Below are 18,129 nucleotides of genomic sequence, written 5' to 3'. Positions count from 1 at the left end.
GGATTCCCATGTGCCCTATACTTTCTCCCTCCCACTCATTCCCATATGAACATCATATTTCATTTGTATGGTACATTTACTACAATTGATGTACACATATTGCAGTAATGCTACTAACCATAGACTATAGTATATAGTATTGTAAATAGTCTGCCCTGAACTATTTTAGGTAATGACAAAAATACATAATGGCAGCTTCCGTCATTGTAACATCATGCAGACCAATCCCAATGTCCTGAAAATGTCCCTGTGTTACACCTATTCTTACCTCTTCCTCCACAAAGAATGCCTGGTTGGCACTGCCTTTGTATCAATGAAAAATAAATAACTGACATCCCTCTCAATATATGATTTTGAAAATTTCTTTTTCACTCATATTTACATTTCTTAGATTCATCCACATTCCTATACTCAATTTTATATCCGGGATGGAAAGCTACAACCCATGGGTCCTTTTATAAAAGTCTTTATGAAAAAACTTTAAATAAATTATTTGCTTAAGTTTCCAGGCTAATTGATTGAAAATTAAAACAAGATATAAAGATGAAGTGATCTAAATTTTGGGTAGAAAAAATCAACCTAAATACTATCAGAAGTATGACTTGTCCTATTTTGCAGAAAAAGAGTTTTCTGGAAGAACTTCCAATAGTTCTTTTCTTCTTCTTCTGAAGATACTGGACCACTAGGCACAAAGGGATGATAAACCCTAGTTGTCTTATCTTTGTATTTAAAGAGAACCTGAATTTCACTTTATTCCTGAACGTCAGTTCCATTGATTTTAATTTTCTCAAATATTAAAGCTTCTTATTCCTCAGAATTTTCTTTTAAATTTCTTTGCTCTCTTTGACTGTAAAATTACAGATATAAAAGGCATTCACATTTAAAAGGAAGAATGAGAACTGCTCTAATTATGTAAAGAATAAAGCTACCTGTGGTCCAATGCAAAGTAAAATGACTTCCAATAGATGGCAGATAGTGATGCAATTTCACAAGCAGATCTAACGCAAAAGACCAAAATGAACAATGGGCTTCTGTTGAAGCCCACTTAGGGCTCTTAAGGCCACCTGGCTGCTATGGCTTGAGAGTAAACTCTGGCTCATTATTGAGAGGGTGCTCCCACCATGTAGCACTAGCATCAAGGCAAGTGTGTATATTGATACAATTTTTGATTGATATGTTTATATATCATTAATATTTAGGATGTAGATATAATTCCAAGAATGATACTTTTTGTCAGGCATCTCTTACCGGTTTCCACTTAGGGGAAGTTTGGACATTGTCTTCATATGGAAACCACTTCGCTAACAAAGAATTTCAAGTTCTGCTGTGGGAAGTCTGTCAAAACTTCAGCTGGCATTTGAACTCCTCTACCCAATAAAACCCTATTATCATTTACTTTGTAACCAAATTAATTCCTTATGTCAGACCTGATAAGGGATTAATTTCAAACATATAGAGACACTTGTAGCTATGATGCCTATATTAAAAAAGAAGAATATCACAAATCAATTGTCTATCTGCAGATAGGCAAACTGAACCTAAAGCTAGTAGAAAGAAGCAAATAATAAAGATGAAGAGGGTGGAGAAAATGAAATGAAATGAGAATACGAACACAATTGAGAGAACTAATGAAAATGAAAGTTAGTTCTTTTGAAAAAACTGCAAACATTTAGTTAGATTGAAAAAGAAAGCATATGAGCAGACACAAATTACTGAAATCCAAAATGAAATTGGGGGTATTGCTAGATATTGCAGAAATTATAGGGATTATAAATAAATTATCTGAACAATTGTAGGCCAGTTGTCTAGACAATCTAGAAGAAATTGACAAATTTCTAGAAATACCCAAGTTACCTAAAAAAACAAGTAAACAGTTTCAGTCAGCAATCAAATCTCTCAAACAAAGAGAAGTTCAGGAAGATAACATCAATTTCCTATACTGCTAAACGTTCGAAGTGTTAATTCCAATATTCTCAAATTCCTCAAATTGAAGATGAGGGATCTGTTCCTAATTACTTCTTTGAGGTTAAAGTTATTGTGATTACAAAGTAACATAAGAACTAACAATGAAAGAATATGAAGGACCAACTCCCTTATTAATATCATTGCAAAAACCCTCAAAAAACACACACACACACACACAAAACACTAGCCTATCAAATTCAACAGGATATTATAAGACTATTCCACCAGGACCAAATGAGATTTACCCCAGATTTCAAGGATGTTGCATACAAGAAATTAACCAATGTAATAACACACAGTAACAGAAGGAAATGGGAAATCATATGATAATATTCATTGATGCATACATTACGTTTTACATAATCCAACACCCTGTCACAATAAAAATTCTCAGAAAAATAAGAGTGAGAGATAACTTCCTCAAGATAATAGAGACAATAAACAACAACAACAAAATAACTTATCATACAGTCAATGCTGGAAGATTGAAAGTTTTCACTTTGAGGTCTGGAACAAGACAAGAACGACCGTTTTCACTATTGCTATACAGAATTGTACTTGAGGTCCTTGACAAGGAAATTAGGCAATAAAACTAAATGTGAAGTTTGAAAATTAGAAAGGAACAAGTAAAACTATCTCCATTCGGCAGTGACACGATTCTTTACATAGAGAATCACAAATCTTTCACAAGAAAACTTCTAGAGCTCATAAATTTATCAGGCCAAATGCATGCTATATGATTAACATGCATACATCAGTTTGTTTTATAAACTAACAAATAATATTCCAAATAGAAATTTTAAAAAAAATCATAATGTCATCTAATGGAATAAAATACTTAGGAATAATTCTAAATGAAGATGCAAATGACTTGTGTACTGGAAACAACAAAACACAGTTGCAAGAAATTAGCGAAGACTGAAGTAAATGAGGAGACATTCTATATTCATGGAGGGATAGGATTAAAATTCTTAAGATGCCACATCTACCCAAATGAATCTATAGATTCAACCTAATATCTGTTAATGTCCCAGGAGTAATTTTGGAAAAAATAGAAAAGTCAATCCTAGTTCACATGGAATTACAGTTCACCAGGACAGCAGTACCCTTTAATGTGTTGCCTTTATTTTCATTTTTCTTGGCCTGTTTAGATAGTGAACAGTTTGAAAGGATGCAAACATGTTAACTTTTCTTCATCTCCAGAATATATTTGAAAACTTACCATTCACTATTGCTGATTAAATATTTATTGAATGACTGAGAAAGTAAATGGCTGTGTGAGTTGAACAGATATTGCTAACTATGGGAGAGAAAGGAGAAGCAGTGAGACAAGAGGAAATACTCTTGAGAGAGGGCAGCCCCGTGTATGAGTACCAACTCCAGAAGAGAGAGAATAGAGAAAGAGGATATTTTCGTTTACCCAGAAAGAGATAGGGAAATCATTTTGGGAAAACTTGCAGTATTATAGCTGACATCTAAAGAGAGGTAATGACCTCCTGGGAGGAAGAATTTCCTGGAATAAGATGATCAAGGGTCTCCCAAGGGTCAAAATATATACAATTGCACTGTTTTTTTTTTTTTTCAAATCATTCCTCCAGAGAACTAACTATCACAGGGAGTAAAGAGACAAAAAATACTTCATTAATGTGACTTATGGGAGTGAAATCCTAATGGGACAGAAACTCCAAATGCTTCCTCCACACTCTTTGAATTGTACTTTACTAATCCCTGGTCATGAGAAAACACAATTGTGTCTACTAGAGACCTCGAGAGTGGTTCCATTTCCCTTTTCTTCCTGAGACAGAGCTTCCAACTTCAATCCTCATACAGGTAGGTTTCTGCATTAGTGAACTCAGACCATGCTTTGATCATTTCTAGTGAGTCGCAGAATCTTCAAAGTTATTGTGGGAGTATATTTGGGGCATTTTAAGAAAACTTAAAATACAAAGTTTTGCTTTAAAAAGGCTAAACGTGAAGGGATATTACAGACACAACAAACTATATTCATGCTATATTCTGTCTCCCTGTCATTAGCTCTCACCGATGGAGTTTCCCTCTGTAGGCAGCAATTTTTATCCTTCACTGCTTCTTTGCATACAATTGTTGCAAGCATCTATTTAACCACATTCTTTCTTTTTGAATTTTAGTCATTCAACAAATATTTAGTCATCAAATAATTCATGCTAAGCAGTAAATATTATTTTGGCAATAAAGAAATGAGTAAAACATTATTCCATTTCTCATACAGATCATATGCAAGGGAAATAGAAATGAGTACATGCAATTTCCTGTGATGGCATTTACATTCTGATATGCAATGTTCGAACTCATCTTGTGGAGTTTGGGGAAGGCTTCACAAGGGAAATAGTAAATGCATTGAGATGAGAAGGAGGAATTGGAATAATTCCAGTAGGAGAAAGGGGTGGAAGCATATCAAGAAGAGATGACAGGGACACAAATATGGGAGCAATATAACCATAATGTTTGGTGAGGGTTGAATAATAGTTCTTGTTTTTTTGTCTTTATTTATTTTTTTAATATTACATTCAAAACATATGAGGTCCCCATACACCCCCATCTCCCTCACCCCACTCCCCCCATAACAAAAATCTCCTCCATCATCATGAGACATCCATTGCATTTGGTGAATACATCTCTCAGCACCGCTGAACCTCATGGTCAATGGTCCACATCATAGCTCACACTCGCCCACAGTCCACCAGTGGGCCATGGGAGGACATACAATGTCCAGTAACTGTTCCTGCAGCACCTCCCAGGACAACTCCAAGTCCTGAAAATGCCCCCACATCTCATCTTTTCCTCCTATTCCCTACCCCCAGCAGTCACCATGGCCACTTTCTCCACACCAATGCCACATTTTCTTCTATTACTAATCACAATAGTTCATGAATAGAATATCAGTAAGTCCACTCTAATCCATACTCTATTCCTTCATCCTGTGGACTTTGGAATGGTTGTGTCCACTCCACATCTATATCGAGAAGGAGCTTAGATTCCACATGGATGCTGGATGCAATCCTCCTGCTTTCAGTTGTAGGCACTCTTGGCTCCCTGGTGTGGTGATTGACCTTCTTCACCTCCATGTTAGCTGAGTGGGCTAAATCCAATAAACCAGAGTGTAGGAGTTGCAAGTCTGTTGAGGCTCAGCGTCTGGCTATCACATGGTCAGTCCAGAGATTCAGGTCCCCTGGGTATACATTAAACCCCAGCACTAAATACAGTTCAGGCAAAAGTAACAGGAAAGGCTTGTGAACAAAGATCACATCTGAGTGCAGTTTCATCACACAGAAACACAAACTCCAAATTAGGGGCAACTGACATGGCACTGAACTCGATTAACCATGACCATAGAACCTGTGGGTTTCTGCAGCCCTCAGAAGAACCAATACCTGGGGTTTTGTCTACTTTATCTGTCTCTGGGACTCTGCTGAGGTGTGCATAAGGGCAACCCCTCTGATAGTTTCCTGGATCTTTTTGGAGACTCATGAATAATTAAGGTCAGGGAAAGAAAAGTATTACAAGACCCTGGTAAATTTTGCATCAACCAGATAACAGAGAACATTGTGATTTGCTCACAAGATGAATATTTGTGTTTGAAGTGTTGGGAATCAATGTGGGGTTTATAACATGTGATGGTCATGAAATGCTTTTCCTGTGGAAAGCTCACTCTGGGTTTATGTGACTATTACTGTTGCCAGAACCCTGCAGAGAATGTGAAGAATGGAAATATCACAGTGGAAGTGGAAAGGAGGTTTAGGGCGTGAATCAGTTTGGGGTTGAATGAGAATGAAAAAAGAAATTCATTATTTTACTAGGCACACTGTCAGACATTTTATATTCATTATTTTATTTAATTCTTTAAATACACTATGAAATTATTTTTCACATGTGTATTTATTGGAGGAAGAATGGGCAGCTTACAGAAATGTGATATTAATGTCAAGGCATGCAATTGTGTCTGGACTCAATCTTGGAGTTAAATATTTCTAGGGTTTTTTATTTCACTAATTATTTATTAATAAATTTAATATTTTAGAAAAGTGTTAGATTTGCAAAAAAAAATGTGCAAGTATAGTAGAGAGTGTTTCTAAGACTTTCTCACCCACTTTCCCCTGTTCTTAATATCTCCCATCTAAAATAACACATTATATTTGTCATTAAAAAATTCTTAGGTCCTTCCCTTCAGTAACAGCTCCTCAAAATCTCTTCATTTTTGGTGACCTGGATTCTTTTGAGGCAAGCCAGTCAGGTAAAATATCCCTTGGTCCAAATTTGTCTGAGGCTCTTCTCATGATTAGACTGGGTTTACGGATTTGGAGGAAGACACCAGACATAAAATGTCATTTTCATCACATCATATCCAGGGTACATCTTATCACTGGAACATCATTGTTGATGTTGACCTTGATCAACAGTATTTTGAGGTTCCCTGAGTATAAATTTCCTCATTTTTCTGCCTTCCATACATAATTTTGGAGAGAAGTCACTATGTGAAGCCTAAGGTCAGGAGTGGATTTTTCCTCAATGGCCTTGAGAGAGCAATTTCTGCATAAATTAAAGGAATTCATCTGCATAGGAGATAAAGCTCTTATTTTTAAAAAGAATTTATTTATATCAGGATTGACTCAGGACATTTATTTTATACTTTGAGTTGTGATACAGTATTATTCTACTTTGCTGTTTAATTTCTTCAAATTTTGCCATGGGACCTCTTTCAGCTTGTCCTGTGTCAATCTGATATTATCTACATCATTGAGGATTTTATCATTGAGGAGCTTCTACATACTTTCTGGTACTACAAGACGCTCCTGTCTCTTTTTGTATATTTCCTGCCCAAAGTCCTGCAATCAACAATTTCTCCAGGAAGATTCATACTTGAGAGTGGCATTAACATCCAAAGTCTGGACACTGTTAGGTGTTTGCTGCTGGGCCCTATTCAGGGAGTTTGTAAAGAAATATATGTGTGTACACTTGTGTATCTATATTCACCTACACAGCGGTCATACTGACTCTAAACCATTAACACAGAACAGTTCCAGCAACTGTGCCTTGTTTATCTGTAATATCCCACTCCACAGGGAGAAGCATATTCCCCCATCTTCCACCCACTTACTTCACTGTTTGATACCAGTGTACATGTGTAGAAGTAAAAGTACTGTTAACCCATACCAGGTTGGGATTCAACTCTATCAACTAGAGAACAATGTTTATGTACAGTGCCCATTGACTTCATTTTACAAACACTGTTTATATCCAGTATTAGTGTTTCAGTAACTTTCCTCCCATAACCTTCAGAGAAAGCATTTCATACATTTTGAACATTTTGCATACCTTGAAAATGAATTTTTATTTGCATACATTAATGGTCCCTCTTTGTGTTGTCAAGTTCATTGGGTTTTGACAAATATGTAATGTAATGTGTCTCCATTATGTTATAATACAGAATAGTTTCACTGCTCTGAAATTTCTCCTGCAATTCACTTATTCGGCCTACCTGCTCTCTCCCTAAGCCCCTAACAACCAATGATCATTATATTCCCCCTGTTGTTTCACCTTATCCATAATTTCATAAAATAGATTGATATTTATATGCAGCATTTTAGACTGGGTTCTTTAGCAACAACCATTTGAGATTCATCCTTGTCATTTTAGTATCTTTCTGGCGTGTGCCTGTTTGCTGTCTGTATATCTTCTTGGTTAGGATTCTCTTTAGATCATTTGCCCATTTATAAACTGGGCATTTGCTTTCTTATTGTTGGCTTACAGAGTTTTTTGTGTTTTTGAATACAAATATTTTATCAGATATGTGTTTTGGAAATATTTCCCCCAAATCTGTTAAATTTATTTTTTATTCCCTTATCAATGTCATTCACAGAGCAGATGTTTCACCTTTTCATAAAGAGCAATGTGTAGATTTTTATTGGGATTGCATTGATTATGTAGATCAGTTTTGGTAGGATAGAAATCTTAATAATGTTTACTCTTCCTATCCATGAACAGGGAACATTCTTCCATTTATTTAGGTCTTCTTTGATTTCCTTGAACAGTCTTGTGTAGTTCTCTTTGTATGAGTTCTTTGCCTCTTTAGTTAATTTTATTCCTAGATATTTGATTTTTTTATTTACTATTGTAAATGGTATTTGTTTCTTGATTTTCTCATGATCTTGCTCATTATTGGTGTACAGAAATGCTACTGATTTTTGTGCATTGATCTTATAACCTGCGACTTTACTAAACCATTGGCCATGAGGTGCAGCAATGCCCAGAGATGTATTCACCAAATGCAATGGATGTGTCATGATGATGGGGGAGAGTGTTGCTGTGGGGGGAGTGGTGGGGAGAGGGGCTGGGCGGTGAATGGGGACTTCATATTTTTTTAATGTAATATTTTTAAAAAATGAATTTAAATAAAGAACAATGTATAAATTGTATTCTGTCATGGGTGCTATATCAAAACACTCCTCACCAAACCACTGACCCCTTGATTTTCTTGAGTGTTTATTCTAGAAGCTTTATAGTTAGTGCAAATCTTTTAAGTGCATGGTTCATATTGAGTTAAATGTTTTTGAAATGTATACAATCTGTGCCTAATTTCCATGTTTGGCATGCGTGCATCCCATTTTCCAGAACCATTTCTTGAAAAGACCAATCTTTCTCCATTGAATTGTCCTTTCTCCTTTGTTACAGATCACTTGACTACATTTGTGTACATCTATTTCTGGGTTCTCTAACATTCGTTTATGTGTCTCTTTCAACAATACAACACTGTTGATTATTGTGCTTTTTAGTAATTCTTGAAATCACTTAGTGTGGTCCCACAATTTTGTTCTTCTTCCTCAGTATTGGTTAGGTTATCTAGGTAGTATCAGGTAGAATAAGTCCTACTACTTTGAACTTTTTATTTAATATAACTTTGGTTTTCTAGGTTTTTTGCCTTTCCATATAAACCTTAGAATTAGTGTATCAATATCCCCAAATAACTTGGTTGTATCTAGAACTGGATTGATTTGAATGTAAAGATCGAGTTTGAAAGAAACAGCATTCTCAGTAATATTCTGTATCACATAATTTAAAACAAAATACCTCTAATTAATTAATTAATTATTTTAAACTTCTTATCATAGTCACCTATATACAAGTCAGAAATTCCCATTTTATCTTCTTTCAAGTGTACAATTTGGTAATATTGAGCACATTCAGAATATTGTGCTACAATCACCAATACCGATGATAACATTTCTTCACAGGGTAAAAAACGGCCATTCAAAATGTTGAATAAAATAAATTCTAAGAAAATTTGTAGTGGAAAGTGTTGCCATTAGAAAATCTTTACAGTTATGGACAAGGGTGGCTAGTCAGAAACAGTATCAAAGGGATGCAAGACAATTTGTTTTCCTGGTATTTTTAGGTAAAGCATACTAAAACTATTGGTATATAATAAAAAAATAATTTAATATATTTACAAACTGTTAGGCCCAGGGCTCTTGTCCTAAACTTCACTTTCCCTTAATAACCAGTCGTTTGTACTTAGGACAAAGTTACCTTCTTTTTCTTATCAATAAAAACACCCTCTCTACACTCTATGTACATAAGTTACCAAAATGATTTTGGAAGTTGTATCCAAATAAACTCTTTATAACATACAACTACCATTAACACTAAACACATTTGTCAGGATAATGATTCAGTTTGATTATATACAAACATAGCTTTTCTTTATTTCAAATATTTAGCAGCATGCAATAATAAAAAAATTTTTTGGAGGCAAGTTGGCAGTAGAGACTGGCTTCTATCAGGACTAAGCCATGTAATAACAGCCTTATAAAATGCAACTAGCATTTTCCAGTTTTACTCCCATAGGGCTATCCTGTTTAAAAGTTAGAAAACTTTAACAGCACTAATTTATCAATGAGGCCATGTAGAACCAATTTGAAGTAACATGGGAACAAAATAGAGAGCATAACTGTTGTTAAACTGTTTCAATTGTCCAGCAGCTACACTAATTCTATCACCTTCAATTGTCCATTATTAGTCCCAGAAGGACTGGAAGATTGAAGCTGGAGTTGGGTCTGACTGGGTAACCAGTGCTTTCTTGCTTTGAGAGGTCTGGGAACAATCAGACTTCCAGTGAATCCCCTGCTTGTACAGTGGACTTGGCTCTGGAGGGGATTGTGGGTTTGGGCACTGCTTGGCCTAGTGGCCAGTCTTTTTACATTTGAAGCATGGCCCCAGTGGGTTCTTTCCCACATTCCTGGAGAGGCATGGCTGCTGGGAATTCTGGAGTGTAGAGGATTTACAACTAGGATTTTTTGGGGGGACTGTCATGACTCTGACAGGGCAGTTGGCAGCATATTGTTGGTTTAGGGTATTTGCATGGATCTCGCCAGCAAGCCAAACACATTCTTTTTCTTTTGGGGATAGACAGGTGAAAAGAATGAAATAAAGGTTTTGCCAAGAAAGGTCATAATAGACATTTAGGTATTGAAATTATTTGATAAAATGAACATGATCAGAGGAATAGGATCTGAGATGGTGTTTAACGTGGGAGAGACCAGAGAGGGAGAAGGGAACATGGACACATACGGGGTTTTGTGAACCTGACATTGAAGTGGAGTCAGGGGCTGGGGGAGTTTCTGGATGACAGAGAAAAGCAGGAGGGTCAGAGGGGCCCAGAGCAGCAGGCAGAGTGAGCACATAAGTAGGGGAATAGATTTGTTCACTAGTTCAGATGATGTTTTTGATGAGGATTTAGGGGATCAAGGATACTTTAGGAGAAGAGAGTGAAGAAGGAGAATTTGAAAAGTGGACAGAACTGACAGAAGAAGGGGTGCTTGCACAGCTCAAAAATGGCTTGGTCATAAGGGACCTCACTCAACTTGTTCAAGGGTTGACAATAATTGTTAAGGTCTTTAAGAATTTGGAGGTCTAAGGTATCAATTTTGGCCGGATGGATTTATTGTCAAGTTGGTTATGCCAGGCACTGTTACAGTAAAATATGAGCCTTTTCAGTTGATCAGATTCAAGAATGAGGTTTTTAAAACTTCTGATGAGGCACCCAAAGCGGGTGGATTTTTACTCCTGATATTCCGGTGGAACACAGGGGGCATCTTACCCTGATCTCATCAGATGAAATATGGAGCAGAGGACGAATAGGAAGCATCCCTTATTCTTGTCATTCCATGGAACATAGGATCTTGGACTCTGAGACAGCCCTCTATCCAGTATTGGGGTATATGAGACAGCAGATGTTTTCCTGGGCAACACTGAACAGAGCAGAAGAGGGTGCTGAAAAGACAGTGAAAGGGTGAAGCTCTTTACCAGTTTTCTGGGAGAGTTTTCCTGGACAACTGAGAATGGAGGAGAGTGTTAGAATGAACAATCCGGCCAATGTAGACAGAAAAGGGATCAGACAAGTGGGCTCCCTTGATCTTGGCTTCCTGTGTTTCAGCACCAAAATGTTAGGTTTGTAGGGAAGCCAAGGAAGGGATACATCTTAGAAACCAGACCTGGAACAAGGTTCGTTCAAGCAAAGCCTTTAATGAGCTTAGAAGTGGATTGCATCTGAAAAAGACAGCAGAAGAGAAGGAGAGGGGAGTAAGGTATTTAAAACTCTTTCTGGGACTAGTCTACCAAGGAGCAAGTTTCTGATGGTTTATGCTAGCTTTGCAGTTTTAAGTTCAGTGTGAGATAACTAATATAGGCTTTGTAGTTCCATTTGAGTCCCTCAGATGTGGGTTGCTACTATCAGATTGGAATGCGTAGAGAGTAAGCTGAGTAGGAGCAGGGATAGGAGGTCAGGTTCCGTATCAGTTAGGAATGTACAACTGCAGACCAGGGGTAGGGAGGGGTAATGAGGAGAGGGGGGTTGGATAGGAGCCCTGGGCTTAACAGAAACCATAGCATTTACATTAATTTGGTGATAGCTACTTTTGTCTAATTTGCATTGCTCTGGTCTCTTTGCTAGGTATTTCATGTACATGAAACCAGAAAACCAAACACGTGTTTCAGAATTTATCCTCCTGGGACTCTCAGATGATAGAGAAATACAGCCTCTCCTATTTGGGATTTTCCTGTCCATATACCTGGTCACTGTCTTTGGGAACCTGCTCATCATGCTGGCCATCATCTCAGACTCCCACCTCCACACACCCATGTACTTCTTCCTTGCTAACCTGTCTTTTACAGATATCTGCTTCATCTCTACCACAACCTCAAAAATGCTCTGGAACATCCAAACAGAGAGCAAAACCATAACTTATGAAAACTGCCTCAGCCAGATGTATTTTTTCATTCTTTTTGCAGCGTTGGACAACTTCCTATTGACTGTGATGGCCTATGACCGCTTCGTGGCCATCTGTCAACCCTTGTACTATACCGTCATCATGAACCCCCGACTCTGTGGGCTTCTGCTTTTGGCATCCTGGTTATTGAGTGCTTTGCACTCTCTTTTACATGACTTAATGATTTTGAGATTGTCATTCTGTACAGGGTTGGAAATTCCCCACTTTTTCTGTGATCTTATTAAGGTTGTTCAACTTGCTTGTTCTGGAAATTTCCTCAATTACTTAGTGATGTATTTTTCAACTGGACTTCTGGGTGCTATTCCATTCACTGGGATCCTTTTCTCTTACTATAAGATTGTTTCTTCCATTTTGAGAATTTCAACAATTGAAGGCAAGTACAAAGCATTTTCTACCTGTGGGTCTCACCTCTCAGCCGTGACCTTGTTTTATGTTACAAGTCTTGGAGTGTATCTTAGTTCTGACACTACTCAAAACTCAAGGACAAATGCAAGAGCCTCAGTGATGTACACGGTGGTCACTCCCATGATGAACCCCTTTATCTACAGTCTTAGGAACAAGGATATACAGCAGTCCTTAAGAAAGCTTTCCAGGTAAGAAACATTCTCTCTATTAAAATATCTTTTGCCTCAAGTTTAGAAATTTTCTCATGATTAACAGAAGTCAGACACTGGAATATCTAAATCAAGATATTTTCATCACTTCACAGAGAGATAATCTGCTGAATGCCTAATTTCTAGAATTCTGTCTCTTTCTTTTGTAGTTTCTTTTCAATCATTTGTCTTCTAAGATTGTATTGTGTCTTACATTATTGAAGACCAAATCCCTTGCCTGAGTTTTCAGCTCTAAAAGATTTACTACAAGAAATTGGTACATATTAAATTATAGTAGGTGTTTGAGGAATGAATGTGTACTGCAGTCTCTGCCAGATGAAAGCAATTGTTCCTGTGGTATATGGGTTTGATGAAAATAGTATTTCATATCAAAGACTATTATACTTGTTGCCAAGTTTTGTGTTCATTAACTCCAGAAAGAAATCACATAACTGAACTGGAGTTAACATCTGATTAAGTTTGCAATAATCTACATTACATTATCCATATGTGTCTTTCTTGTGCACATTCAACTTAAGTTAGGTCAAATTGTTATAAACAGTAAAGTTCTGATTTTTTAAGCATTGATAATATCACTAATGTTAATGATTCTTCCAGAGATGTAATGTTGTGACTTAACAATTATTCTGATATGTAGAAAATTATCTGGAAATTTCTCTTGGAGTTTCCTACAATAATAATCCTCATTTATATATCATAAAATGCAACATGAATAGAAATCATAGGCAACCTAAACAATTGGAAGAATATTCTCTGTTCATTGATTAGAAGATAAACATCATGAAGATCTCAGTTCTATGCAAACTGACGTATAATTTCAACACAATCACAAACAAAATTTCAACAGCTTATTTAACGGTACTATGAAAGTTAATCTGCAAAATTTTTTGGGAGGGACAGGGGACCAAAATCGCCATGACAACCTAAAAAGGAAAAACAAACTCAGGGGAATTACAGTTTCTGATGTTGAACCATATTACAAAGCTACTGTGATCAACACAGTAGAATATTGGAATAAACATAGACCTATTGGACAATGGAATCAAATTGAGCATTAAGAAATAGTGCCTAATGTCTTCAATCAACTGAGTTCTGATAAACCTACCAAGTCCTCTTTACTGGGTCAGAGCATTCTCTTCAACAAGTGGTCCTGGGAGAACTGCATATTCCTAAGCAAAAGAATGAAAGAGGACCTCTACCTTTTTCCAGAGAGATTCACCTCCAAATGGGTTAAAGATCCAAACACAAAGGCCACGAAAATTCCTAAAAGATAATACAGAGGAAAACTTCAAGTTCTTGTAATAGATATGGTTACCTTAAATATTACACCCAATGCACGAGCAACAAAAGAAAAAAATGTGTCAAAATTAAACACATTTTCACCTAAAAGGAATTCAACAAGATGGTAACAAGGCAGCCTATTAAAGGGGAAAAATATTTGCAATCACATATCCAACAAAGTTTTAAAATGCATGTGAAAAAAGAAATCTTACAACTCAACAATTTAAAGGCAAGTGGACATCATTTTAAAAATGAGCAAAAGACTTGAATGGACATTTATCTAAAGAAGAGATACTAATGGTGAAAAATTATGAGAAAATGGTCAACACCACTAGCTATTAGGGAGGTGGCTATTAGGGAAATGCAAATTAAAGTTACAATGAGATGTCATTTCACATCTAATAGAATAGCCACAATTAAAAAAATAACAGAAAACTACAAATGTTGGAGAGAATATAGAAAGATAAAAATGATTATTCACTATTGCTGAAAATATAGAATGTTACTGCCAATGTTGAAGTCTGCTTCAAAATTCCTAAGGATGTTTGTGTATATTCAAGATGGACTTTTATTTAGCTGTTAGAAGAAATTAAATCATGAAGTATATGACAACATGGATGAACCTGGATGTCATTTTGTTGAGAGAAGCAAGCCTGGCACAACAGTCAAATACTGTGTGATTTTGCCATTATGAACTGAATATAAAGAGCAAACTTGTGGACTTAATAACCAGAAAATGTCACCAGAAATAATGTGTGGTAAAAGAATGGAAAGCTGAGTTTAGTCTGTGCAGAACTGGTAAAAAGTGAATTTGTAAATATTTGAAAATCTATAGAAATGGTGAAAGCACTTCATAGTGTTTGAAACCAGCAACCCTAAAATATGGGTATGACAGTAGTTGAAAAGGAAAGATCCATGTATATTATTAGGAGGAACACTAAACAATGAAGCATTGTACTGTATACCATAGTGAACTAACTTGTGAAACATAAGTATTGTTAATTGTGCATTTTAAGAATGTTTTTCTATGAACAAAACAAACATGCTAAACAAACAAAAATTCAACCAAAGCAAATTGTGAACAGTAGCGTATAGTAAAATATTAATAACCATCATAGGAAAAAAAGATGTATGTGAAGTGAAAGAAACTAGGCAAAAAGTACTACATATTATTATATTCTTTCTATACAAAATATACATACAAATAAATTATAGAGATAGGAACAGATTATCAGATATGCACGGCAGGAAAAGGATCCTTGAGATTGAGAGGTGACAACAAGGGGGTAAGATTTTCTGGTTGGTTTGTTTGTTTTGGTTTATGTATTTTTCTTTTTTTTTTCTTTTCTTTTTTGGAGTAATGAAAATGTTCAAATATTGGTTAAAGTGATGAATGCAAACTAATTTTACCACATGCTATTGATAGTGCACTTCAGATGGATTATATGGTTTATGATCATGTTTCAATAAAATTAACTAAGAAAAGCAATTTAGGTAATTTACCCACTCTTAATTTTGATTGTTTTCAAACGTTAACCCCAGATTTTAGGAAATAAAATCAATGTTTGTATGTAGGCATATTGTTTTCTCTGTAGGCTAGAAAAAGGTTAATGCTTTGTTCATCACCTGACTCCAGAGCCATCACATAAAGCGGTAAACCAGATTTGCATTTTGGAATTAATAACTGCCCTGAGTTATTGTCCAATTTTGAAAAAAAAAATGTGACCTGGTAATTTCTTTTTATTTACTTTACATTCTTTGGCAATGTGTGAACTCATCTTATTTTGTAATTTATCAATGCACAGGATCAGACACTGATTTTGAGTCATTCCAACATCTAATGGTAGGTTTCAGTGAAAAGAGATTTGATTCATGTGTTCCTAGAAAATTTCTGGTGTTTGATTGTGCCTTAATCTGAGAAATAAAATCCCAGCTTGCCATTTTTTGACAATTGCTCAATTGCAATTAAAATCCAAATTCCTTGAATTATGATAATGAACAAAATCATTTATCATATAAACCAGTCAGCTTGTCAAAATTTTTCTGATGCACTCTCATTAGGAGTGAGTGCAAGAAATGTATTGTGAAACAGAACTGCCAGTATTATGCATATACTTGTGTTATCCATATCCAATGGAAACAGTGTAATTCTTTTTGTCACACCCAATACCGTATATATCAATACTCAGTTTTCTAGCCTGGACAATCTGTATTTGTGCAATCAGTTCATTTTTAAAATAATTTACCTATATGGCCAATTTTATTTAGACAGAATCTCTTTTTCAAAATAATCTCTATTGGAATGTTGAGAAAAAAACTTAGTAGGCATGTACTCTGAATATTATTGAAGAAACTTGAAGTATGCCTTTGAAATATTTGGAAGAAGAAAACACTGAAAAACAGGCACAAAATAAATGTGATTCTTCTATTATCGTTATTTTCATGTCTCTTGACTTGTTTAGACTCTAAGCTGCAAAGGAGTAGGACAATATCTTATCATTCCTTCATAGTTCAGTGCTTAATATTGAATAATGCTGATTATTTGTTGAATAATTGATTAAACAATGGTTAATTTATTTGAACAGATATTGTAAACTCTTGGTGGGAAAGGAGAATCACTGAGAGAAGAGGAAATCCTATTTAGAGAGGGTGGCCCCATGAACAAGAGCCAACTCCAGAGGAAACACATCAGAGACAGAAGATATTTTAGTGTATCCAGAATCACTCTCTAGAATTAGCAACAGGGAAATCATATTGGACACCCTGAGCATTAGAGCCTGCACCTAATGTAAGGTGGCCCCCTTCTGGAAGGAAGAAGTCCCCTTGGATACAAGATGGACAAGGAGTTCCAAAGCTATCAATCAAGTGTCAAAACTGGCACACACTTACAATGTGCTTTGCTTTCTTTCCAAGAGACAAATAAATATCTCAAGGAGTAGAGAGACAAAAGTTTTTTTTTTTTTTAATGAGGCTAACTAATCCCTAAGGTCATGAAAATTCTAAATACTTCTGCTATATGCTCTCAAGTCTACTTTACTAATCTCTCCAGAAGAGAAAACACAATTGTGTCTTCTGGAGACCTGGTCGGTGATTCCATCTCCCTTCTCTATTTTGGAGCAGAGATTCCAACTTCATCCATGATCTAAAGAATAATCTGCCTTGTTGAATGCAGTTCCTGCTTTCATAATATCAGGTTTACTTACAGAATATTAACAGGTTTGGGGAATGTGTTACTGCTCCATGGGTCCCTTTAATTGGTTATAATTTCAGGTCCAGCAAGAAGTTTTAAACATAAAGGTTGCTTAAAAATACAAAGTCCTACATATATTCATAGCCTCCGTGGCAGTAGACAATGAATACAACAAAGTATCTTTCTCCAATCTGCCTTCTCTGGCATTAATGCTTAATTAGGAGGCTTGCCTCTCTCAGGAGCGTTTTTCCTTATTTAATTCATTCTTCTATCTCTGCAATTATTGAACTGCCTCTGCCTGGTAAAATAGTAAATTAAAAACAATACCAGATTCCTGGAGGTACCGAAGAACTTAGTACCATCATTAAAGATTTGAAGGATGCAGAGGTGGAGATTCTCACCACATTCCCATTCAACTCTTTTATTTGACCTATGAAGAAATCAGATAGATCTTGGAGGATGATAGTATATTATCATAAACTTAACCAGGTGGTGGATCTAATTGCAGCAGTTGTACCAGATGTGGTATTATTGCTTGAGCAAGTCAACACATTCCCCTTGTACCTGGTATGCAGATGATGATCTGGCAAACAATTTGTTCTCAATTTCCACTAGTAAAGACCACCAGAAACAGTTTTCTTTCAGCTGGCAATGTCAGCAGTATACCTTTACCGTCCCGCCTCAGGGCTATAGAACTCTCAGTCCTATGTCATAATGTTGTTCACAGGTATTTTGATCATCTCTCCCTCCAACAGAA

The 18,129-nt window shown here is 36.0% G+C and overlaps 1 protein-coding gene across 1 annotated transcript; it reads left to right on the top strand.

Annotated features, from left to right (window-relative positions):
- Positions 1–11,963: 11,963 nt before the first annotated feature.
- LOC101422761 (olfactory receptor 7A5-like) lies at positions 11,964–12,884 on the top strand. The gene has a single exon (XM_004465227.3). It carries the CDS (start codon positions 11,964–11,966, stop codon positions 12,882–12,884), a length of 921 nt encoding a protein of 306 aa, XP_004465284.3.
- The last annotated feature ends 5,245 nt before the right edge of the window (positions 12,885–18,129 follow it).

The sequence above is a fragment of the Dasypus novemcinctus genome, chromosome 30 (assembly GCF_030445035.2).
Source record: "Dasypus novemcinctus isolate mDasNov1 chromosome 30, mDasNov1.1.hap2, whole genome shotgun sequence".
Classification (NCBI taxonomy): Eukaryota; Metazoa; Chordata; class Mammalia; order Cingulata; family Dasypodidae; genus Dasypus; species Dasypus novemcinctus.
The sequence above is the reverse complement of the archived record's forward strand: the minus strand, read 5'-3'. Positions and strand labels throughout refer to the sequence as shown.